Below are 26,281 nucleotides of genomic sequence, written 5' to 3'. Positions count from 1 at the left end.
TTATCAGAGACTAGGATTGCAACCCCTGCTTTTTTTTTTTTTTTTTTTTTTTTTTACTTTCCATTTGCTTGGTAAATATTCCTCCATCCCTTTATTTTGAGCCTATATGTGTCTTCTTACATGAGATGGGTCTCCTGAATACAGCACACTGATTGGTCTTGACTCTTTATCCAATTTGCCAGTCTGTGCCTTTTAATTGAGCCATTTAACCCGTTTACATATAAGCTTAATATTGTTATGTGTGAATTTGATCATGACATTATGATGCTAGCTGTTTATTTTGCCCATTAGTTGATGCAGTTTCATCATAGTGTCAATGGTCTTTACATTTTGGTTTGTTTTTGCCATGGCTGGTACTGGTTCCTTTCCATATTTACTGCTTCCTTCAGAGCTCTTGTAAGGCAGGCCTGGTGGTGACAAAATCCCTCAGCATTTGATTGTCTGTAAAGGGTTTTGTTTCTCCTTCACTTATCAAGCTTAGTTTGGCTGGATATGAAATTCTGGGTTGAAAATTCTTTTATTTAAGAATGTTGAATATTGGCCCCTACTCTCTTCTGGCTTGTAGAGTTTCTGTAGAGAGATCCGCTGTTAGTCTGATGGGCTTCCCTTTTTAGGTAACATGACCTTTCCCTCTGGCTGCACTTAACATTTTTTCCTGCATTCCAACCTTGGTGAATCTGACGATTATGTGTCTTGGAGTTGCTCTTCTCAAGGAGTATCTTAGTGGTGTTCTCTGTATTTCCTGAATATGAATGTTGGCCTGTCTTGCTAGGTTGAGGAAGTTCTCCTGGATAATATCCTGAAGTGTGTTTTCCAACTTTGTTCCATTCTCCCCATCACTTTCAGGTACACCAATCAAATGTAGGTTTGGTCTTGTCACATTGTCCCATATTTCTTGGATTCTTTGCTTGTTCTTCTTGTTTCTTCTCTAATCTTGTCTTCATGCTTTATTTTATTAAGTTGATCTTCAATCTCTGATATACTTTATTCTGCTTCATAGATTTGGCTATTGATACTTGTGTATGCCTCACGAAGTTCTTGTGCTGTGTTTTTCGACTTTATCTGATCATTTATGTTCTTCTCTAAACTGACTATTCTAGTTAGCAATTCCTCTAACTTTTTTTCAAGGTTCTTAGGTTCCTTACATTGGGTTAGAACATGCTCTTTTAGCTCAGAGGAGTTTGTTTTTACCCACCTTCTGAAGCCTACTTCTGTCAATTCATCAAACTTATTCTCCGTCCAGTTTTGTTCCCTTGCTGGTGAGGAGTTGTGATCCTTTGGAGGAGAAGCAGCATTCTGGTTTTTGGAATTTTTAGCCTTTTTGTGCTGGTTTTCCCTCATCTTGATGGCTTTATCTACCTTTGGTCTTTGCTGTTGGTGACCTTCGGATGGAGTTTTTGAGTGGCCGTCCTTTTTGTTGATGTTGATGCTATTGCTTTCTGTTTGTTGGTTTTCCTTCTAACAGTCAGACCTCTCTTCTGCAGGTCTTCTGGAGTTTGCTGGGGGTCCACTCCATCCCCTGTTTGCCTGGGTATCACCAGCATTGGCTGTAGAATAGCAAAGATTGCTGTCTGCTCCTTCCTCTGGAAGCTTCGTCCCAGATGGGCACCCGTCAGATGCCAGTCGGAACCCTTCTGTATGAGGTGTCTGTTGAGCCCTGCTGGGAGGTGTCTCCCAGTCAGGAGGCACAGGGGTCAGGGACCCACTTGAGGAGGCAGTCTGTCCCTTAGCAGAGCTCACTATGCTGGGAGATCTGCTGCTCTTTTCAGAGCTGGCAGGCAGTAACGTTTAAGTCGGCGGAAGCTGCGCCTAGAGCTACCCCTTCCCCTGGGTGCACTGACCCAGGGAGATGGGAGTTTTATCTATAAGCTTCTCACTGGGGTGGCTGCCTTTCTGTCAGAGATGCCTTGCCCAGAGAGGAGGAATCTAGAGAGGCAGTCTGGCTACAGTGGCTTTGCCGAGCTGTGGTGGGCTCTGCTCAGTTCGAACTTCCTGGAGGCTTTGTTTACATTATGAGGGGAAAACTGCCTACTCAAGCCTCAGTAATGGCAGATGCCCCTCCCCACTCCAAGCTCGAGTGTCCCAGGTTGACTTCAGACTGCTGTGCTGGCAGTGAGAATTTCAAGCCAGTGGGTCTTAGCTTTCTGGGCTCCATGGAGGTGGGACCCGCTGAGCAAGACCACTTAGCTCCCTAGCTTCACTCCCCTTTCCAGGGGAGTGAATGATTCTGTCTTGCTGGTGTTCCAGGCACCACTGGGGTATGGAAAAAAATTCCTGTAGCTCGCTTGGTGTCTGCCCAAATAACCACCCAGTTTTGTGGTTGAAACCCAGGGCCCTTGTGGTGTAGGCACCCTAGGGAATCTCCTGGTCTGTAGGTTGCAAAGACCTTGGGAAAAGCATAGTATCTGGGCTGGAGAGCACTGTCCCTCATGGCATGGCTCCTCATGGCTTCCTTTGGCTCCAGGAGGGAGGTCCCCAGCTCCTTGCACTTCCTGGGTCCTCACCCTGCTTCTGCCTCAGAGGGCTGCACCCACTGTCTAACCAGTCCCAAATAGATGAACTGGGTACCTCAGTTGGAAATACAGAAATCACCTGCCTTCTGCATTGGTCTGGCTAGGAGCTACAGACCAGAGCTGTTCCTACTTGGCCATCTGGCCTGTCAGTAAGAATTCTTTAAGTGGTGTATTAGGCATAAAAATAAGATAGATTACTTTATTTATCTGTTTATTTATTTAGAGACAAGGTCTAACTCTGTCGCCCAGCTGGAGTGCAGTGGCACAATCATAGCTCACTGTAACTCTCCCACCTCAGCCTTTCAAGTAGCTGGGAACATAAGCTCATGCCACCATACCTGGGTAATTTTTTCTTTCTTTCTTTCTTTTTTTTTTTTTTTTTTTGAGATGGAGTCTCGCTTTATCACCCAGGCTGGAGTGCAATGGCGCGATCTCGGCTCACTGCAAGCTCTGTCTCCCGGGTTCACGCCGTCCTCCTGCCTCAGCCTCCTGAGTAGCTGGGACTACAGGCGCCTGCCACCACTCCCGGCTAATTTTTTTATTAGTATTTTTAGTAGAGATGGGGTTTCACTGTGTTAGCCAGGATGGTCTCGATCTCCTGATCTTGTGATCCGCTTGCCTCGGCCTCCCAAAGTAATATATTTTTTGTAGAGATGAGGTCTAGCTATGTTGCTCAGGCTGGTCTCGAACACCTGGCCTCAAGCAGTCCTCCCCCTTGGCATCCCATAGTGCTGGGATTACTGCCAGGAGCCACTGAGCCTGACCTATAGCCCTTTTATGCTCACCTCTTGGTTCCTGGATTTGTGCATTCTCTATAGCAGAGACGACACCATATACTCGGCTGCCCAACCTATGGACAGAACTCCAACCTCTCAGGGTGTTATCTCTTGGCTTGCACCCTGGCTGAGGCTTCATCAGGACATTTCATCATTCTGTCAAACTGGTTGCTACTAGAGGGTGCAGGTGATGTGATCCATGAATTATATGGATTGAGCCCACTGTCTCACTTCCTTTCCTAAAAAATGGTTAGGAGATAGTTTTCACAGGAAACCTTGGCTATATATCAGGTGCACTATAAGTCCATGAATGATGGTCCTTGCAGAGGCACTGAAGGCAGGGAAGACATATATTGTATATGTCTGTCTTTGTGAGTCCAAGAGCATCCCCTTATAATGGGAGGAATCCAGTGGAATCATTCTGCTACCACATACAGCCACCTGGTCCTCTTGCCCTGTTGGACAGTGATAGCTTTTTGGGGGCTCAGCATCAGCCTTGGCTTTTGAAGTTTGGGACTTCTTTAGTGCTGGAAAGCCAGATCCCCTTGGTAGGAGAAGAGAATGCTGAACCTATATATAGCCTCCCTCTGCACCACCCTGGCACTTTATACGTGGGTCCATTAAGCAAACATTTGGATGGTTGATGAAGGATACTGAGTGACAATCAGATTTTCTTGTTCACTTTATTACTGAAGCTATCCTCTGTGATAGCCTTTTATGAGATTTAGTGGAATAGAATTAGATTCACATTCTGTACTTATTAAAAGAGGCTCACCCATATATTCTTCACCTCCTCCTTTGTGTCCGTCTTGTCGATGTCCTTATCTTTCTCCTCCTTTTATTCCTCTTCCTGCTCCTCTTACTCATGCTTGCTCATTTCCTTCTGGTTGTTCTCCCTGTTTTCTTTTTCCTCCTTCTCCACATGCTCCACCTTGTCCTCCTCCTAATCACCCTTCTCTTCTTCCTCTTCCTCATCCTCCTTCTCATCCTCCTTGTACTTGTCTTCCTCCTCCTCCTCCTCCTCATGCTACTTCTCCCTTTCCTTGTGCTCCCTATTCCCCTAGGCCTCCTCCTCCTCTACAACTTTCTCCTCCTTCCTTAAACTGTTCTGCAATAAGCCCATTTGTTTTCTCCATTTTAATTTCTAAGTACTTTTTTTGAAAAAAATTTTGTTTTTTGCCCTCCAATTTATGTTGGGACTCAACATAGTCTCCCTCTATTTTTTTAACTTTGGTGCATGATATTCTTTCTCCCCCATTCTGATATAACACTACACATAACATTGCTTTGACTTTCATCCCCATTAATAACTAAGTGAAAGATGTTACAAGTCTTGCTGAAGATTACACGGTAATTCTTCTCACAGCCAAGCTTGAACTCGGTTTTAGATTCCAGACTTAGTGTCTTTTCACTAGGTTGAATTGCCTCATCATGGCTGAGGATAGAAATAACCTCATATTTAGAGTAAAACTCAGACAAGAAAGCAAGCAAGTGGACAACAATAACAATAGAAAACAAAAATTTAAAAAGGAAAGAGAGAGATAGGCATATTCACTAACTGAACTACAGGAACTTGAATTTAGTGTTCTCTCTGCTCAGTGATTTAATTCTAGGTGAATTAAAAAAGAAGTTTCTGTGAATGTTTGCCGACTTTGGTTTGTTCCAAAACTATTAAAAATGTGTAACTCTTACCCTGCTCAACAGTATCATTTGGGACCAAAGCTCATAGAGCTAATATGAGGCATAATAAATAGAGTCAATAATATCTGTACTTAGAGGTAAGAGAATCACTCCTGATATATTAATTTAATTTCTTCTGTAAAATTAAGGGTGTTTGTATACAGACTCTGTATGTGATATCAGGTAGTCAAGACTTGGTTTTATAGTCTTCTTCTGAAATCATCACAATAAGGAAATTTTAAACATGTAATTAAATAAATTAGATTGGAAGATGAAAACAGCTGCTTTAATTCAAAATAATCTCATTAAGAATATCACGGCGTTAAGTTTTACAAAGCCCAGGTCACTTCCTCTGTGGCTTTCCCTATGACCACCTTTGTTTCTCCTGCAGCTGTAATTGCTTCCCGCTCTGGGGCATTTTTTATGCAAACTACCCGATCCACCTGTGCTAAATTATGATTGTTTATTGTGTTGTGCATTTAAGATACAGCTATAAAGTAAAAAAACCCACATTTTAAGAAAAGATAGAATTTTTTATGCAGATAAACTTTGTTAAAATAAAAAAGATTTGATACTTACTCAATGTTGCGTCAAGTGTTCAGAAGAGTTTTCTGAGAGGTGGGGAAGTCTCCTTGTGAATTACCTTCAGATCCTATTACAGAGAAGAATCCCCATCCCCGATACGTTTGTAGTAGTAAAGCACTGTTGCCAAAAATGCCCATTCACTCTTTTTTTGTATCCCTGGGTAAGTTTACCAACCTTTTTGTGCTTTAATTTCCTCAACTATAAAATGATGGTAACAGTTGTACTTTCCTCATAGAATTGTTCCAAATGAATTCGGTATTTGAAGTGCTTAGAACAGTGCCTAGCACATTATAAATGCTATGTGCCTTTGCTGTTACTATTTCTACTACGACCACATTGGTGATGACAATGATGATGAATCCTATTACTAACAGTTTCCCATTCATTTCATATTAATTTAAAAAATATTTGCTCCAAATGCTTTTATCTGTGCCTACAAACAAACAAAAATCCAAAGATGCAGATTTGCCACTAATGAAATAGTAAAGAGATGTATTGCAAGATTTAAGGTTGATTCTGAAAGTGTTGGTCCCCGAAGTGTTTGGAGTAGTGAAGTGACATTGGAGTAAATGTAAAACCTCTTAGATGGTTGCTCTGAAGTAAGCCCCTCTCTATTGGGTATATATTGCATGATTTTTTTTAAATGTATCCATATATATTATGACTTGTTTCTCCAATGTAAATACACCTCTTGAAGACAGAAGCTGTGTTTTCCATTTCCATGTATTTCCCATAGCATTCAACAGAGTGTTTTACAAATTTCAGAAGTTCAATAAATATAATGATTAGCTGCTTAGGTACAGGTGAGAGGAGGAGAATTAGGAATAAAATGTTCTCCAGTTAATTGCAAGCTGCTTTTGTACTTAAAAATGAATTTGCATTTTATCTTTTTCTACAACTTCTGGAAAGTGTTTTAGTTGGCATTTGTCGTGATTTTGTACAATTTTGTAAATTTTCTGGAAATCTAAATTCCTACAAAGAGTCCATCACAGGATTTTCTATTTTTTTATTGTTTCTACATGAAAGGAAGTGTTAGTGTAAAGGCTAGCCTGTTCCATTTACACTTCATGCAATTTGTTAAGAAAATAATTAAGCTTTGGAGCTGGTAGGGACCATATTGTTACAGCCTAAACCCTCCACAGGGTACCTGGAACAGAATGGAAACTGAATAAGTTGTTGATAAATAAATGAATCATTTAGTACAATGTCTTCATTTCACAGTTGAAGGAACTCTGTGATAACTTGCTCCCTGTCACATGGTGGCATAGGAGGGATTAGAACAAATGTTCCTGATGTCATCATGCTGTAGTTGTGGATTTCATATTTAAATTGTAACATGAAAAAGACTTTAAGTTTAGTCTTTGAATAACTTCCTTCATTTTAAATCTTGTGTATAAATAAATTTCTTAGGTTAATATCTGCTACATTTTAGAAAGGCAGTAGGAAGAAGTTTATACAAGTCAAAAGAATCGTTTTAAAGGGAAAGTAAAGGAAAATATCTGTTAGTGGCTTATTCAAGGTGTGTCAGTTGATTAATTTCCTTTCTCTCGACCATAAGTTTTCTTTGCTCTGTTATATATTATTAGGGTTTCCTAGTTACTCTAAAAGACTTTCTGTTGGAACAATTTGCTTTTCTCAAGACATAACCCATCTCCAACTTGTCTGTATTTCTGAGACTTTCAAGAAATGTTGGTTATCATTTTAATTGATTTTCTGCTAGGATGGAAAAAAAGAGCCAAGTTCATGTACCTGTTTGAAGGGGCCCAAACTGTCAGAAATAGGGACGATTGCCTGGATGATAACGCTCTGCGATGCCCTCCACAATTTCATCGATGGCCTGGCGATTGGGGCTTCCTGCACCTTGTCTCTCCTTCAGGGACTCAGTACTTCCATAGCAATCCTATGTGAGGAGTTTCCCCATGAGTTAGGTAAGGAGCTCTGCTCATATTGTAAAAGTCTGCTTACTTCTTGATTTCAGTGGAATGAGACTTTTCAGGTGACATGCTCTTAAAATCCTTCTGATGCACTAAAATGAAGACCTTGTTGGACATTGATGATTATCTTTGATCTCATCCAGAAGTAAAAAAAAAACCTATTCACTTGATATTTTCTTCTTCTTCTAGGAGACTTTGTGATCCTACTCAATGCAGGGATGAGCACTCGACAAGCCTTGCTATTCAACTTCCTTTCTGCATGTTCCTGCTATGTTGGGCTAGCTTTTGGCATTTTGGTGGGCAACAATTTTGCTCCAAATATTATATTTGCACTTGCTGGAGGCATGTTCCTCTATATTTCTCTGGCAGATATGGTAAGAAGCTTAAAATTTGTAGTTTGTTTTCATTTAAAATTTGGAAATGAGTATCTGGATTATAAGTTAACTAAGGGTGGCCTTCTGCTTTCCGCAGTGTGGAAGGCCTTTCTGTTGTAATTCAGAACAATCCCATTTCAACAGATCATTCTACTTGAGTAGTTTACACTAATAGTAATTTGCAACTGATCCTCACTGGTTCTTTAAAACATAATCGTATTGTTTGAAGGTGAAATGATTTGTTTTTGCTGAAATAGAGATATTTTCCTCTATCTCTATTCCCCTTGTGGTTGGTACATCTTGTCTTATAGTATGTCCCTATAGGACTTTTTCTCCTTTTTCTCCCTCTTTTGTGTCTATGTCACATTTGGAAGAGGAATAACTTATTAGAGTAAATAGCATTTTGTTATTTCAAAGTTCTAAACAGTGACAGCTTTTTGGGTTAAACTAAAACTGGTACACTAAAATTGGTAAAATTTTGACAATATTTATTTGACATAGTATATATTTATATCTGTTCAATGTCTGTGTCTTTGTATCTGTGTGTGTGTGTGTGTGTGTGTGTGTGTGTGTGTGTGTGCTCAAAAGAGTGTGCATGGCTGGGTGTGGTGGCTCATGCCTGTAATCCCAGCACTTTGGGAGGCCGAGGTGGGCGGATCACAAGGTCAAGAGATCTAGACCATCCTGGCCAACATGGTGAAACCCTGTCTCTACTGAAACTACAAAAATTAGCCGGGCGTGGTGGCGGGCGCCTGTAGTCTCAGCTACTCGGGAGTCTGAGGCAGGAGAATTGCTCGAACCCGGGAGGCAGAGGTTGCCGTGAGCCGAGATTGTGCCACTGTACTGCAGCCTGATGACAGAATGAGACTCCATCTAAAAAAAAAAGAGTGTGCATGTGTGTGTGTAAGAGAGAGAATATCCTGTGCATTTTCAAATAAATCATGGACATCTTTCTAGAAAATGATAATATGGTAGTGTATGAAAATCAAGGAATATTTCTTTTGCATTTGGAACTGGATGTATTACATACATAATTTAACAATTTGATTTTTTTATTTGCATTCTTACCTCCAAATTATATTTGTCTAGCTCTGTTCATTGTTCTCTGCAGACCCTCAGAAGAGCAAGGATTTCATCTCTTAGAAGCAATGCTACATTTATAACTTTTGTCACAAAATTAATGTCTCATACTATCTTATAGTCATTTTACTTTCTGATATAAGAATGGAATCTTATTAGAGTTGTTCAGTTTAAAGAAATAATACTAAGAGATAATACGCATCCTGGAGTGAGCAAAATAGGCACAGTTCAAGGGGCTTTTCCATTCATGGGGCTTTTCCTCTAGAAAGAGGGGATCCTTAAATTAAACAACAAAAAAATCACACAGATGACTAAATAATTACAAATAATAAAAAATGCTGTGAAATAAGAGAGAAAGTAGAATATATGATGAGAGATGATAATAAAGGAATCTAGAATAAACTAGGATTAGCTAGCAAAAGTGTTTTAGCAAGATATAAGGTGAAACGTGAAGGATTTAGTCCACTGAAAAATTAGAGAAATACAAGTTCTGGTACAGGTGATGGTGGGTGTGAAGATTTTGCTGGGTAGACTTGAGGTCATGAAAGAATGGGGTGGGTGAAGCATAGAGAGCAGGTAATGGAAAAGGAGAAAGAGAACATAAAATGAGGTAAATTCCATCCCACTGATTGATTCAGTTGGAGAAAAATACTACTTCAGTACTTTTACTCTTGTTGATGCCTGACAGAACTAGATATTCCTATTAAGCTATCAGTACTAAAACCTTTAAACATCCAAAGTAAATGATCATACCACCCACCACCCCTCCCAGCATTCTATTACAGGAGCACCTTGTTTTATTGCACATTGCTTTGATGTACTTTGTAAATGCTAGGTTTTTTGCACATTGAAAGTTTTTGGCAACCCTGCCTCAAGCAAGTCTGTCAGTGCCATTTTTCGAACAGCATGTGCTTATTTCCTGTCTCTGTCACATTTTGTTAATTTTTGAACTATTTCAAACCTTTTCATTATTATTATAATATCTGTTATAGTGATTTGTGATCAGTGATCTATGATGTTACTATTATGTTTTGGAGTGCCATGAACCACATTCATATAAAATGGTGAACTTAATTGACAAATGTTGTGTGTGTTCTGCCTGCTCCTCTGATCAGCCATTCTTCCATCTCCCTCTCCTTGGGCCTCCCTATTCCCTGACACCCAACAATGTTGAAATTATACCAATTAATAATCCTACAGTGGCCTGTAAGTGTTCAAGTGAAAGGAAGAGCTGCACATCTATTATATTAAATCAAAGGCCTGAAATGATTAAGCTTAGTGAGGAGGGCATGTTGAAACCCAAGGTAGGCCAAAAGCTAGACTTTGTTTGCCAGATAGCCCAGTTGTGACTGCAAAGAAAGGACTGATGAAGGAAATTAAAAGTGCTACTCCAATGAACACACAAATAATAAGAAAGAAAAACAGCCTTATTGCTGACATGAATAAAATTTACATGGTATGGATAGAAAGATCAAACCAGCTACAACATTCCGTTAAGCAACAGCCTATTTCAGAGCAAGGAATAACTCTCTTCAATTCTATGATGGCTTACAGAAGTAAAGAAGCTGCAGAAGAAAAACTGGACATTAGCAGAGGTGTATTCATTAGGTTTAAGGAAAGAAGCCATCTCTATGACATAAAAGTGTCAGGTGAAGCAGCAAGTGCTGATGGGAAGCCGCAGAAAGTTATCCAGAAGATCTAACTAAGATCACTGATGAAGGTGACTACAGTAAACTAATAGATTTTCAGTGTAGCTGAAACAGCCTTCTGTTAGAAGAACATGCCATCCAGGACTTTCCATACCAGAGAGAAGAAGTCAATGCCTGGTTTCAAATCTTCAAAGGACAGGCTGACTGTCTTACTAGGGACTAATGCAGCTGGTAACTTTAAGTTGAGGTCAATGATCATTTACCATTCCCCAAATCCTAGGGCCCTTAGGAATTATGTTGAATCCACTCTGTGCTCTAGAAATAGAACAACACAGCCTGGATGATAACACATCTGTTTACAGCATGGTTTAGTGAGTATTTTAAATCCATTGTTAGGACCCACTGCTCAGAAAAATAAAAGAAATTCCTTTCAAACATTACTGCTCATTGTCAGTGCATCAAGTCACCTAAGAGCTCTTATGGAGATGTACAAGGAGATGAAAGTTTTTGTGCTTGCTAACACAACATCTATTCCGCAGTCCATGGATCAGTCCATGGAGTAGTTTTGACTTACAAATCATATTATTTAAGAATAATTTGTAAGTCTATAGTTGCTGTAGATAGTGATTCCTCTGATGAATCTGGGCAAAGTAAGTTGAAAACTTTCTAGAAAGGACTCATCATTCTAGATGATATGAAGAACATTGTGATTTATGGAAGGAGTCAAAATATCCACATTAATAGAAGTTGGAAAGAAGCTGATTTCAACCCTCATGGATGACTTTGAGGTGTTCAAGACTTCAGGGAAGGAAGTAACAGCAGAGGTAGTGGAAATGGCAAGATAACTAGAATGAGAAGTGGAGACTGAAGATGGGACTGAATTGCTGCAATCTCATGATTAAACTAGAATGAATGAGGGGTTGCTTCTTACGGAGGAACAAACAGTGATTTCTTGAGACAGAATCTATTCCTGGTGAACATTGCTGAAATGACAACAAAGGATTTAGAATATTCTATAAACATAGTTCATAAAGCAGGGACAGAGTTTGAGAGGATTGCCTCCAATTTGGAAGTAAGTTCTACTGTGGGTAAAATGCTGTCAAACAGCATTGCACACTACAGAGAAATCTTTCATGAAAGAAATAAATTGATGTTGCAAATGTCATTGTTGTCTTATTTTAAGAAATTTCCACAGCCACTCCCATCTTTAGCAACCACTACTCTAATCAGTCAGCAGCCATCAAGATGGAGTCAAGGCTTCACCAGCAAAAAGATTACAACTCACCGAAAGCTCGAATGATTGGTAGCATTTTTTAGCAATAAAGTATTTTTTTAAATTATGGTATATACATTGCCTTTTTAGATATTATGCTATTGCACACTTAATAGTCTACAGTATAATGCAAATATATCTATTATATGTACTGGGAAACCTGAGAATTCATGTAACTTGCTTTATTGAGATGTTTGCTTTATCACACTGGTCTGGAACCAAACCCACACTATCTCCAAGGTATGCCTCTAAGTGACTGTTTTGTGGTTTGCCACAAGATGGCAACAGTTATCTAACAATATATCTGTCTTCTAGTTTCCAGAGATGAATGATATGCTGAGAGAAAAGGTAACCGGAAGAAAAACGGATTTCACCTTCTTCATGATTCAGAATGCTGGAATGTTAACTGGATTCACAGCCATTCTACTCATTACCTTGTATGCAGGAGAAATCGAATTGGAGTAATAGAAAATGGAAGATGGTGTTGTTAATAAAGGCATTTAATAGATAAAAACATCTCCAAAAGGGATTTTGAAGCTGATCCTATTTAGTTAAAAAGATAATTTTGCTTTCAACTGTAGGTCAAGAAAACTAATTATTGGCATCGGTCTGTGAAATAGTCCATTATTTGTTGTTAAAAATGCTTCAAAAGGTTTTCAGTGTCAGTCTGAGATGCGTGGTATATAGGAGACTTTGGGAAATACCTATTTTTCAGTATTTCTTGCATATTGGATATCACCATGAAGCAAGAGACATGCATTCTGTAATCATGTAGACACTCAGACTCAGGGGAAAATACAAGTTATATCCTGAAAGCCTTTAAAACTCTATGGTAGGATCAAAGATTCAAGTGGTTTCAGAGAGGTTTTATTTCAATTAATTTGTTCTAGTGCTTTCAAGAGCAAGTACATCAAAATGTAGAAGATAAAATGTATGCAACACTAATATAAATGATTCCAAGTCTTTAAGTAGCCAAAGGAAAAAAAGATTTCTCACAGCTTTTTGTTTTGGTTTGTATTTCAATCAGGAACTTGCAGTATTATTTTGAAAACCATTCGAAAATAATAGGAGTTAGGAAATTAATAAAGTTTTGCTAGCCCTGCTAAGTTCAGGCTTAGAGGCTTATCGCTAAGTGTAAACTTCACCAGATTCCACGAAAAGCTGGATAGCTTTTTTTCTGAGTTATGTTGTGGTTGCGCCCCTTACAAATGGCAGAACAGTATGTAAAGCTGGTAACACCTCAGTTTCAGTGCACCATGTGTTTGCTTTGTGAAGGTGAAGAATATGTTGGTTTAGAGAAAGAAATTGGATATAATTTTATGCAATTTACTTTTAAAGACGAACATAATTATTTAGCAGAGAATATTTTAAGAAATGCAAAACAACAGCTGGACTGCTGTACATCAAGGACTGATTAACTGGAAAACATATGTTACATATGTGTGATCAAGAGCCGTTCAGAAAAGACTTCTTTTGTGTTCAGCCTACACTTTTCCGTATGGTATACCTTGAAAAAATTAGCACACCATGGTTATTTTTCTACCTTTTATAAAAGATAGAGCCTGTTTACTCATTTAGAAGATAGAGAAAATTGGTCTAAAATTGAACATCCTAGATTCACACTCCCAAGTCACTTAAGGAAAGATGATTTGATGGTAAGGAAAATGATTGACAAAGCCCAACAATGATCTCAGGAATTACATTTTCCAACAGACCAAAAAATGTTTTCATGTAGCGGCAATGCAGATTTGGTGAATATTTAATATATATTTTAGTATGTATTTCACTTTATGACTGACAATTAAAAAATATTGTTTGACCAAATAGTAAACACCCTTTTGAAACCATGTATTGTGTCATTTGTTATTTAATATGTGTCCTGTTGAGTGACTACCATGTATCTGGTATTATGGGGGAGAGATATAAATAGGAAATCAGTGATGTGCTCAAACTGTAAATCTAACCCCGCCATGGCTTATTTCTATACCAGTTGCTTAGCATGGCCAACCCGAGAGTTGACGATTTTAATAGTCCCTGAATAGTATGATGATGATCTCTCGTTACTTAGTAGGGCCCTACCTAGTAGACTGTTTCTGCTTTACCACATCTACAAGGGTTTCTTTAATGAGGTGCTTAAATAAAAAGTGAACTAGTTGAGCCAAAACAGCACCACGAGTTTACCAGACAGTTAACATAGGCGTATCAACAGCTGATTACTGATGGCCTGTGCCAGGGGAACATTAACTTCCAGTCTGTCCTCCATGCTGTGGTTGGCATCATCTTCCTTTAGGTCTCACTTTGGAGACCAGACTTCTGTGCTCATTTAAGGTTCATTACAGTGCGAGAGGTTAACCCTATAATAAATAGATTTTGCAACACTGATGTTACTACAGCTTCTTTCTCACTGATACTTTGCCTTCCATACAACTGTGGGTGGCAATGTCTGTGTTTGATTGCTTTTCCTTAGCTTCTTTTCTGTGCCAGGTATGCACAAGGCATTCTCTCATGGCCATTTCTCTTCCACACTGGGAATTTCCAGCTTCTGGATGGTCCCAGAATCAGTGAGTTTACTAGTAAGATTTCAGGCAAGCTAAGGCAGCTGGATAAACTGAAGACTCAAAATACCTGTTTCATTAATTCTAAGACATGCATTTCCCCAAATGGTATGCTGTAATCACCAACAGCCGGGTAGCATTGTGGAGGTAGTTATACTTGCCTGAAAATGAAAATCATCTGTTGCAATCTGGTAAGGCTAAGAAAATGCCAGTAGCACTGTGTTTAGGATTTGATGGTGTATGATAACAGGGGATTATCTATGTTAGGTTTACTTTCCTTCTTATAAAACAGGTGTGGAAGGAGCAGTGCAGGGTTGGCATGACAGTCCCATGGTGGCTGGGAACCCAGACTCCTTTGATCTGTTAGCTCTGCCATCTTTAACTTGTGACTCCCACCTTCAAGATTGCTTCAGGCTCTAAGATGGTTGCTACAGATTCAGCCTTAAGGTCTAAATTCTACATAGACAGAAGGAGGAATGGGTAGAAAGGCAAAAAGTTCACAGCCAGCTCTTTCTCCCTCTTTAAGGAGCCTTTTCAGAAGTAATAGCCAATAATCTCCACTTGTATTCAATGACCAGAATTAGTCACATGGCCGTACCAATCTTCAGGAGAAGCTGAGAAACATTGCTTTTAGCTGGATACATTACCAGCAATAAAATCAGAATTCTCTTACTGAAAAGAAGCCCAGACTGGATATCGGCTGTCTCAGGTACAGACAGGCTTGTATCAGTTTAATTCGGAAGCTTATTACTCCAGATGGTTCTTATGCAGCCAGTTTAGGGGACTGCTTTTTGTAGGGATTCTCATGACTTCAGATCAATCCCTTGTCACTTTAACTATTTTAATTATACTGGCCCATCTGAGCAGTCTTTCCTAATAACCAGTATTTTTCTTTACACACTTGAACTACTTGTCTTTATAGTTTCTCTGCCTTAGCCTCTTGTGAGTACTATTTATTTACCTTGAAGAAATCCTATGTTTTTCACAGGATGATCTAAATTCTAAGGAAACAGAAACAAAACTCTTTTCTATGGACTTTGATCTTTCTATTTGAAGCTCTTCTGATTACTGGAGCCATATCCAGAACTATGAAACTAAGTACTATTAACACATACTGGCAAAAGTAAATTTAAAAAACCACTTATTTCTCCCCCTGCCCCATATGGGTTATTATAGCTAGTCAGTGCAAGAAAAGTTGGATCTGATATCCAGATGTGGTAAAGCAGAAACAGTCTACTAGGTAGGGCCCTACTAAGTAATGAGAGATCATCATCATACTATTCAGGGACTATTAAAATCGTCAACTCTCGGGTTGGCCATGCCAAGCAACTGGTATAGAAATAAGCCATGGCGGGGTTAGATTTACAGTTTGAACACATCACTGATTTTCTATTCATATCTCTCCCCCATAATACCAGTTTGTTATCTGATTCTTGTAGATAATTAAGTGGGCTACTGGTGATATCAAATCTGAACTTCACTAACTTTGGATATATACGGTAAGAATACCAAGGAACAATTTTAATGGGTAGAGCTTGCATGTTTTAAAGTTTATACAATGGCTTAATTCCTTCTGCAGTGACTGTGCATGTTATCCCCACAACAGTATAGACCAACTGGTAGTAAAACCCCAGTGAGGCAACACGTGGATAATTTGTTGCCAAGCTTATGGTCACCAACAGGATGTTTGCTTAGGGGTCATAGGAAAGAAAAATAAAGATGAAAAGTTATGAGTACAGGGGGAAATCTTGGAAGAATTCAAATGGGAAATTCTTCCCTCTCTCAAAAAGCTGAGGAAGTTTATAAAACTTGTTTCAGTCTGTATTTTGTGGCAAGCTCCATTAGCAGACCTCACAGACACTGAGGATGGTGTCTGTAGAGAGGCTCAGAGGAGGTCTGGCAAGTGCCTTTGCAGGTGAAGTGAGGAGAATTGTTGCTACCTCAGGTTGACCTTCAGTCCTAGAGTTTGCTGGGACAAAAGGTAGATGAATATTCCCTTGGTCTAGTGTGAGCCGAGTGGTGTGTAAGATCTGGTTTGGAACAATTTAAAATCTTGTGTAAGAGGGCTACTATCTTGAAAATAGAAGAAGGTCAGTACTGAGTGAACTTCTGGAAACCCAAGGACGAAGTCATGTCGGGCAATTGGAGAACTAGAATACATCACTTGGCAGGAACCCCTCTGAAGAATCCCAAAAGTGTCTATAAAAGAAAGGTTAGTCTTAAGCATCTGTCAGACAGACAGCATTAAGCAACATTTTGACAGTATCTGTCAAGTATGAACTTTTTAAACCCCTTTTCTTTCCTTCATCTGAGTGCTTAACCCTGGAATGGCCAAAAGCCAATTAGTGAACAATGGGGAGTAAGGAAATAAAAGAGAAGGATTCCTTCTCGGAAGTCTTTTTTTAAAAAATTTTATTATTATTATACTTTAAGTTTTAGGGTACATGTGCACAATTTGCAGGTTAGTTACATATGTATACATGTGCCATGCTGGTGTGCTGCACCCATTAACTCGTCATTTAGCATTAGGTATATCTCCTAAGGCTATCCCTCCCCCCTCCCCCCACCCCACAACAGTCCCCAGAGTGTGATGTTCCCCTTCCTGTGTCCATGTGTTCTCATTGTTCAATTCCCACCTATGAGTGAGAACATGTGGTGTTTGGTTTTTGTCCTTGTGATAGTTTACTGAGAATGATGATTTCCAATTTCATCCATGTCCCTACAAAGGACATGAACTCATCATTTTTTATGGCTGCATAGTATTCCATGGTGTATATGTGCCACATTTTCTTAATCCAGTCTTTCATTGTTGGACATTTGGGTTGGTTTCAAGTCTTTGCTATTGTGAATAGTGCCTCAATAAACATATGTGTGCATGTGTCTTTATAGCAGCATGATTTATAGTCCTTTGGGTATATACCCAGTAATGGGATGGCTGGGTTAAATGGTATTTCTAGTTCTAGATCCCTGAGGAATCGCCACACTGACTTCCACAAGGGTTGAACTAGTTTACAGTCCCACCAACAGTGTAAAAGTGTTCCTATTTCTCCACATCCTCTCCAGCACCTGTTGTTTCCTGACTTTTTCATGATTGCCATTCTAACTGGTGTGAGATGGTATCTCATTGTGGTTTTGATTTGCATTTCTCTGATGGCCAGTGATGGTGAGCATTTTTTCATGTGTTTTTTGGCTGCATAAATATCTTCTTTTGAGAAGGGTCTGTTCATGTCCTTCACCCACTTTTTGATGGGGTTGTTTGTTTTTTTCTTGTAAATTTGTTGGAGTTCATTGTAGATTCTGGATATTAGCCCTTTGTCAGATGAGTAGGTTGTGAAAATTTTCTCCCATTCTGTAGGTTGCCTGTTCACTCTGATGGTAGTTTCTTTTGCTGTGCAGAAGCTCTTTAGTTTAATTAGGTCCCATTTGTCAATTTTGGCTTTTGTTGCCATTGCTGTTGGTGTTTTAGACATGAAGTCCTTGCCTATGCCTATGTCCTGAAAGGTAATGCCTAGGTTTTCTTCTAGGGTTTTTATGGTTTTAGGTCTAATGTTTAAGTCTTTAATCCATCTTGAATTAATTTTTGTATAAGGTGTAAGGAAGGGATCCAGTTTCAGCTTTCTACATATGGCTAGCCAGTTTTCCCAGCACCATTTATTAAATAGGGAATCCTTTCCCCATTGCTTGTTTTTGTCAGGTTTGTCAAAGATCAGATAGTTGTAGATATGTGGCGTTATTTCTGAGGGCTCCGTTCTGTTCCATTGATCTATATCTCTGTTTTGGTACCAGTATCATGCTGTTTTGGTTACTGTGGCCTTGTAGTAGAGTTTGAAGTCAGGTAGCGTGATGCTTCCAGCCTTGTTCTTTTGGCTTAGGATTGACTTGGTGATGCGGGCTCTTTTTTGGTTCCATATGAACTTTAAAGTAGTTTTTTCCAATTGTGTGAAGTCATTGGTAGCTTGATGGGGATGGCACTGAATCTATAAATTACCTTGGGCAGTATGGCCATTTTCATGATATTGATTCTTCCTACCCATGAGCATGGAATGTTCTTCCATTTGTTTGTATCCTCTTTTATTTCATTGAGCAGTGGTTTGTAGTTCTCCTTGAAGAGGTCCTTCACGTCCCTTGTAAGTTGGATTCCTAGGTATTTTATTCTCTTTGAAGCAATTGTGAATGGGAGTTCACTCATGATTTGGCTCTCTGTTTGTCTGTTATTGATGTATAAGAATGCTTGTGATTTTTGTACATTGATTTTGTATCCTGAGACTTTGCTGAAGTTGCTTATCAGCTTAAGGAGATTTTGGGCTGAGACAATGGGGTTTTCTAGATATACAATCATGTCATCTGCAAACAGGGACAATTTGACTTCCTCTTTTCCTAATTGAATACCCTTTATTTCCTTCTGCCTAGTTGCCCTGGCCAGAGCTTCCAACACTATGTTGAACAGGAGTGGTGAGAGAGGGCATCCCTGTCTTGTGCCAGTTTTCAAAGGGAATGCTTCCAGTTTTTGCCCATTCAGTATGATATTGGCTGTGGGTTTGTCATAGATAGCTCTTATTATTTTGAGATACATCCCATCAATACCTAATTTATTGAGAGTTTTTAGCATGAAGGGTTGTTGAATTTTGTCAAAGGCCTTTTCTGCATCTATTGAGATAATCATGTGGTTTTTGTCTTTGGTTCTGTTTATATGCTGGATTACATTTATTGATTTGCATATGTTGAACCAGCCTTGCATCCCAGGGATGAAGCCCACTTGATCATGGTGGATAAGCTTTTTGATATGCTGCTGGATTCGGTTTGCCAGTATTTTATTGAGGATTTCTGCATCAATGTTCATCAAGGATATTGGTCTAAGATTCTCTTTTTTGGTTGTGACTCTGCCTGGCTTTGGTATCAGGATGATGCTGGCCTCATAAAATGAGTTAGGGAGGATTCCCTCTTTTTCTATTGATTGGAATAGTTTCAGAAGGAATGGTACCAGAAGTCTTACCTTTGAATACAAATTGAATTACTGATTGATGCATTGGATTGGACACTTTCAATAACTGACTTGAGACTATGTTTGTGTCTTGAAGTAATTGTAGGATTTTATATTCCTTCCAAAGTCCTGTGTGAGAACAGCCATTGTGCCACCCCAAGTTTCATCTAGGGGTAGGAGAAAGGCTAGCCAGTCCTTCACTCCCAAGCAGACAGTGAGGAATAAAATTAAAGTTGTTTAGTTATCCCTGTGAGAACTGCATGTTAATATACTGATTATATCTGCCCTTTAAAAATTAGTACTTACACGCCTGTAGTCCCAGCTACTCAGGAGGCTGAGGCAGGAGAATGGTGTTAATCAGGGAGGCAGAGCTTGCAGTGAGCCGAGATCACGCCACTGCACTCCAGCCTGGGTGACAAAGCAAGACTCCGTCTCAAAAAAAAAAAAAAAAAAAGTACTTACGACAAACCTGTGTAATAGGTTCTATTTTTAATGCTAGGCCAGGCTGCAGCTGAGAAGTTGCAAAGGAACCACATGCTCAGGGATGCAGCCAGGGAAGAGCACGAGAAAAGCCCTCCCACCCACACTGCTGACCTCTTACAGCAGCTGCAAACAGAAGGAGAGCCCTTTCCTCTTGCAGTATCCCTCCAGCACCCTCTACTGAGACGGCTCAATATCATGCTCACTGTAAAGGATGGGTGCTAAAGGAATTCTGTTCATTATGACAGAGCATGTATTTAGAATGAATGTGGAGTTCAGTGTTAGTAAGTTGGTAAGTGGCACAGGGAGACATTACTCTGTGACTAAATGACATCACTCTGTGGTGATGGGACTTTGTGCATTTGCAATGTTGGGGACATAGACTTTTCAACTGTACAGGATGGGGATCCACTCTCCACCCTTCTGTATCCTGCTTTTTGCCTCCAGAGACTGACCCACATGGACCTCAGTGGGTATAGCCAAATGGAGAACTTCAACAAGAGATTGGAGGAAGTGAAGAGAGGAAGGATAGAGTATCAATTTCCTTGACTATCCTCCTACTGGGTATCCTTGGGCTGCCTGTTTTGTTCAAGAAGGCCTTCTCTAGAGAAAAGCTTCTTATAGTATCTGTGGCTAAGGCCCAGCTTGTTTTCCTTATTTCCAATTTATCCATAGTTGGCACTTCTGTAAATAGAATTCAAAGAAATTACTAGAAAAATGAAATACAATTAAAAATAAATAAATAAATTATCCAGGGATGGTGGTGGACACCTGTAATCCCAGCTATTCAGGAGGCTGAGGCAGGAGAATTGAACCCGGGAGGCAGAGGTTGCAGTGAGCCGAGATAATGCCACTGCACTCTAGCATGGGTGACAGAGCAAGACTCCATCTTGGAAAAAAAAAAAAACATAGAAAACCCAACCCCATTTTTATTATTAGATAAACCTCATTTTTTATTAGACACAATTATTCTTTGGAATTGCTGTTGGAGTTTATAAATGCTTATTCTCAATTTCCATACCTAGTTCATCTAAAAAAACTGTTGCTGGGCCAGCACCTGCCTGTGGATTCCCCTCCTTTGGTTTTGGTGCCCACTATCTCTTTGTCCCTTTGGCCTAGGGGTAGTAACAGCTCTACTGTCTTCAGCCCTGCGTTCATGTAGCATCACTTGTGGTTTCCCTGCACCCCACTTGCATGTTTGTAATTAGTCCCTTTGTAAATTAATGGACCTGCGTCACCTTATCCTCATTTGAGCATGGCAGTTGTTTGTTTCCCTTGTGGCTATGATTGATCAGCAGTAAACGTCTTATCCTGGAAGAGGAGGTGACTGTGTGAATTTGGCAGGAGAAGGAATACACAACAAATGCGTATATGGGAATGAAGTTGCTACTCACTGAAAGCAAGGAGAAAATTTATGGGGATGAAAGATGATAAGCCATTATCATTAAACATTTTAGGGTAACAAGATGGAATTAGGTTAGATTAATTTGTATGATTAACTATGCATACAGAGAAAAATATCTAGGATGTTTTGAGAGACTAGTTATAAGTGGACTTATCACATTTCTGGCAGATAAGAATCTTTTGACTAGATAAAAGACTGTAACCAACTGTCCAACAACACGTCCTTAAGCATGAATAATCACGTATTTTTAAATAAAGACATAGATTTCTAGATGGGGAAGAATGAATATATTTTTATGATTGTTTATTGAACAGTTTATGCCTTATGGGAATCCTTCTCATGTAGATGTATCTACAGGTCACATTCCCTCACTTAAAGCATACTATGAAGTGCTGCGTGGAATATCTGAGTGAGAACACCGGGACTGCTGCTTGTGACCGTATTGCTGAGACGTTCCACCCATTCACAGCGACACTTATAAATAGACAATGTTTTTTCTTTGGGAGTCATTGTATGTGCTAACCTTAATGGTGTTACTCTAATAATTATGTACGAGCTTGTTAATGAAGTGGGAAACATTGATTTTAGAAGCTTAGAAACTGTGGAGGAAGGTGCTTCATATGGATCTTTCTACTTTTTGTATCTTTTGTGTTTCTATGAAAAAATCTTTTAATCTGTGAAAAGTAAGCCTCAGAATTCATGTCTAAGCATTTTGTAGAAGGATGCATGTGAGAAAAAGCACCTGCACTGTCATAGCGATCCTTTGGTGTTTTAAGATGAAAAAGTTCAAAGCATTTTAGAGTAGTCATAAGGATGACATTGTATAAGTTAGGAACTGGGTTGTCCTGTCACTTTGTGGTGACAAAACTGGTGAAAGTGGTATTAAAATCATTGCTGGATATGTTTGGAGTAATGCACTTCTGTTGATTGTTTCTGCACACCTTGACTTCTGCACACCTTGACTTCTGTACTTGTCCATGTAAAAGCTTCACTCTTTCTTTTAGAAACTGGTTTCTCCCAACCCCTACTGGAGATTGTCAACCAATGCACTTAACCTCACCCGTTTGCCACAAGCTGGGCAAGTCACCCAGTCTGGGTCAATTGTAATCTTTACACAGGAACTTCTAAGGATGTGGAGAGCCAAAGCTCTTGCCTCTTGTATTTGACCCCAGAGCTGCTGGTGGTCATGTTCCTGGCACAAGGAAAAACCTGGGAAAATGAGACGGATGCTGAGAAAAGAGTAGAAGCTATGGGGACTGATTGGAGAGAGTTGTGTTGTCCTTGGTTCTAGTTCCTGACAACTTTAGTACTTTTCAGTTATTTTTCTTTAGTTCCTTCAATTTTGTAAGTTACCCAAGTTATTCTAGTATCTCAGTAAGTCCTTTTTGGCTTTAGCTAATTTGATTTGGGTTTCTGTTTCTTGCAATAAAATTACATACATACATACATATATAACAAAAAGTGTGGCTATAGTGTGCATACCACTGAATAGCCTGCCTTTCTTCAGTTAGTATTAATTTGATTGTTTGCATTTCTTTTCTCCGTGTGGTAATGTTATTAATCACAACTATCTGGAACACCTTACCCCCAACACATATTTACACTCTACAGTTCTCTTTTGGTATCAATAATTGCAAAAGAGTTCCAGCTCAAGTTAAATCACAGGAAAAGGCTCTTGGTTCCAGTCATGGGAGGAGAGAAGAGGTCTGATCAGAAATGAATTTGACGTTATTCATTAAACCCAGGTCAAATAATCAAATGTTTCCTCCTCTGTGAAGTATTTTTCACTGACTCCTCCTCCAACCTAAGGAGGATTCTCCCATTTGTGCACAATTACTATTGAGCTGACTGTCCATGTTCTCTAACATAACACTCTCATTTGTGATATCATTGGTTTTCCACATGCCATGATACCCTTGAGAGCAGAGATGAGCTCTGATCTATCTTTATATCTCCAGGCCTAGCATCAGTAGACATTGAATATGTGTTTTATTGAACAAATGAATTCATTCATTCATTCATTCACAGAACAAGCTCAGAATTTTTTTCCTTATTCTCTACCATAGTTCCCTACAATGGTTTATCATAATTTCAAAAAGAGGCAAAGTTTGAACAATTAATTTTTAAGTATTATTTGGAAGAAAGTGAAATACAATTATTTCAACACTAACCCAGACATTATGCTTAAATATCAGTGAGTCATGTGCCTTAAAAAGCCAGATGTCTATAAAAATCAAATAATAACTTGACAACCAGGTGATGGTTGCTAAGAAACTGCATTTTTCTGTGAACACATGTTGTATGAAGTGTGGCCTACATTCATATCCTACATTAAACATCTTCCTTGGAGTTATCTATGAAGTCTGATTTTGCAGGGCTTGTCAAGGTATATAAGTTATTCCCTCAGTTATCCTGCTCCTGCTCTTAAAAATCATATGGTTCTATACATAGAATATTATTTCAACACCATTATCTGTTCTGAACTCAAGGTTGTTTAGGTTATAGATTGAGGCCCCTTTTGGCTCCAAAACTTTTCAGTGGCATCAAATGTTAGTTACCCTCTCATAGTTGTCACTGAGGAACAACCTTCACTTTTGATGTATTAATTGTGCTAAGTGAAAAAAAAGTAAAATATTTTCTAGTACATTAGTAGGGGATATCTCTATGGGATTATGAATCATTTTAAATTGGTTCTTTGTAAAATGTTAATATTGACTCAATTTTTTTCAGTAAACACGTACTTACCGGTAAATTAGAAGATAAATTAGAAGAAGTCTTGGTGGGATTTTTGAATTATTCAAAATATATTATTTTTAATGCTTTCCAATTTTCTTCAATGGACATGTATTCTAAAAAAGCTAATAGATGTGATTAGGAAAAAGGAGAAAAGCTAACAACTTAGAGGCCTGAAAGATTACGGAAACATAGTAACTCACATGCTTAAAACTTTACTATGTTCGTTCTCTTTGTCTGTTAGGCAAGGTAGTAATTGCATTATCTGGAGTATTTCACCTCCACATCTCTGCAATACCAGCACCTTCAACAGTGATTGGTCAGAGGTTGGCATATGACATAGTTATTACCATTGAGACGTGATGCTGTGTGTGCTGTGAAGTTTCTCGAAAGGAGTAAGGAAGATACAGCCTCTTCTTTCTAGGGACTTTGTTTGTAGGTGTGACACCTGGAGCAGCCATTTTGCTACTGTTTTGTTTCTAACTGTGTTCCCCGCCACCCTCCCCCACCCCCCCGAAAAACGATATGTTTGAGTTCTAATCCCCAGTATCTCAGAATGTGACCTTATTTGGAAATAGTCATTGCAAATGTAATTTATTAAGATGAGCTCATACTGGAGTAGAGTGGGTTCCTAATCTAGTATGACTGGTATTCTTATTAAAAAGATAAATTTGAATACTGGCTACACCATGTAAAGATGAAGGCAGAGATCGTGGTGATGCATCTACAATGTCAACAATTGCCAGCAAATTATCAGAATCTGGGAGAGAGGTATGGAATGAATTCTCTCTCGCAGCCCTAAGAAGGAACCAATTCTGTGCACACCTGAATCTTGGACTTCCAGCCTCCACAACTGTGAGACAATACATTTTTGTTATTTAAGCTACCCAGTTGTGGCACTTTATTACTGCAGTCCTAGCCGACTAATACAGCTAACTTGAGAGGAAATAGCATGGGGATGAAGGTGATGTGCTGAAGAAGCACAGCAGAAAGTGGAAAGATGGTCCATGAGGACATCCTTAGCCACTGAATTGACAAGCCTCTTCCCTGGAGTCCCTCTTCCTTGGGATTTTTTTGGTATGTGTAATAATCACTTTTCCTAATGGTGCAAACCATTTTGAGTTGCTCTTTGACTACTAGTAATTAAAGCAGACTAACCAAGTCAGCCCTCCCCAGTGTTCCTTTTTGCAATCTAAATTCTGATGTCCAGCTCCTCCCTCGGCCACTCCCTGTCCCCAGATGTCTCTCTGTAGATCTAAAGAAGAAAAAGAAGGATAAATCCTTTTTCTCCCAAGAGATCTCCCTGCTTTTGTGAAAAACACAAAGAAGGGCATTATCTAACTTTTCTCATCATTAGAAGTCAAGCCCGGCTGTGACTCCCGTTATGACATTTTGATGGCCACATTTTATGAGAAAAGCCCAAACAGACAGACCTGTCTGTAAATTCTTTCATCCTTTGCATTCTTTCCTTGACCGTACCTTACAGAGTGTTGATTATTGCAGGGTAGATGGAAAAGAAGCAGGTTCTGGCCTATGCTGTAGTTCATCACTTTCTGGAGTTATCTTTTGGGCCTGGAGTCTCTTGGAGTGAGGAAAGGAAGCCATTTTTATACTTTACTTGTGGTACAGATAAACTTCATACTCTTAGGAGGCTGCATGCACTCTCCAAGAGGAAGAGAGTGAAGAGGTTAAGAATTATGCCATCAAAATGTGCTGCTCTGGCATATTGACTATTTTGAATTACAGATATTTTAAAAACATCAGATATGAGGAGGTCACTGTGATCTTAAATCTGTGTCTTAACAGCAGGAGATGAAATTCCCACATGGGAGATGGCCTCCCTGTCACAGAAGGAATACCATTCTCTCTATCAATGATGAGAAATTGAAACTGAGAGAATTCTGTATAGACCTTGTTTAAGTAATTCTTATATTTTAAGCCTCCCCACATAATTTAGCTGCCTTTTCAAAACTTATTGTCCTTTGTGCAACCAGTATAGAAGCAATTGACTCTCACTGCATCCTTGGGTCTTCTTTTCCCTATATGGGCTCTTATGTCCTGTAAAACATGTATTAAATAAATTTGTATGCTTTTCTCCTGTTAACCTGTCTTACATCAATTTAATTCTTGGGCCCAGGTAGGACCCTAAGAGGACAGAGGTAGAGTTTTGCCACCTCTGCAAGAGAAAAGAGAGCTGCTCAGACCACCAGGCCTGGGAAATCTTTGATTTCCCAGGCTTTGAAGTGGGTACTGTGTCTGAACC

General features: G+C 39.3%; 1 protein-coding gene and 1 long non-coding RNA gene across 3 annotated transcripts in view; both read left to right on the top strand.

Moving 5' to 3' along the window:
* SLC39A8 (solute carrier family 39 member 8) overlaps positions 1–13,711 on the top strand; it is an 83,477-nt gene extending 69,766 nt beyond the window's left edge. For both annotated transcript variants that reach the window (XM_063663930.1, XM_054485854.2), the window contains 3 exons: positions 7,275–7,482; positions 7,678–7,862; positions 12,180–13,711. In XM_063663930.1, the coding sequence (XP_063520000.1) occupies positions 7,275–7,482; positions 7,678–7,862; positions 12,180–12,329 (543 nt within the window). In that variant the 3' untranslated portion in view covers positions 12,330–13,711. The remainder of the gene's footprint in view (positions 1–7,274; positions 7,483–7,677; positions 7,863–12,179) is intronic.
* Positions 13,712–15,780: 2,069 nt separating this feature from the next.
* On the top strand, positions 15,781–22,192 carry LOC134739448 (uncharacterized). Its single transcript, XR_010126085.1, has 2 exons — positions 15,781–15,918; positions 21,631–22,192. It is a non-coding gene; the product is annotated as an uncharacterized LOC134739448 (long non-coding RNA).
* Positions 22,193–26,281: the final 4,089 nt, after the last annotated feature.

The sequence above is a fragment of the Pongo pygmaeus genome, chromosome 3 (assembly GCF_028885625.2).
Source record: "Pongo pygmaeus isolate AG05252 chromosome 3, NHGRI_mPonPyg2-v2.0_pri, whole genome shotgun sequence".
Classification (NCBI taxonomy): Eukaryota; Metazoa; Chordata; class Mammalia; order Primates; family Hominidae; genus Pongo; species Pongo pygmaeus.
Note: the sequence above shows the minus strand (reverse complement) of the source record. Positions and strands in the feature narration are given on the sequence as shown.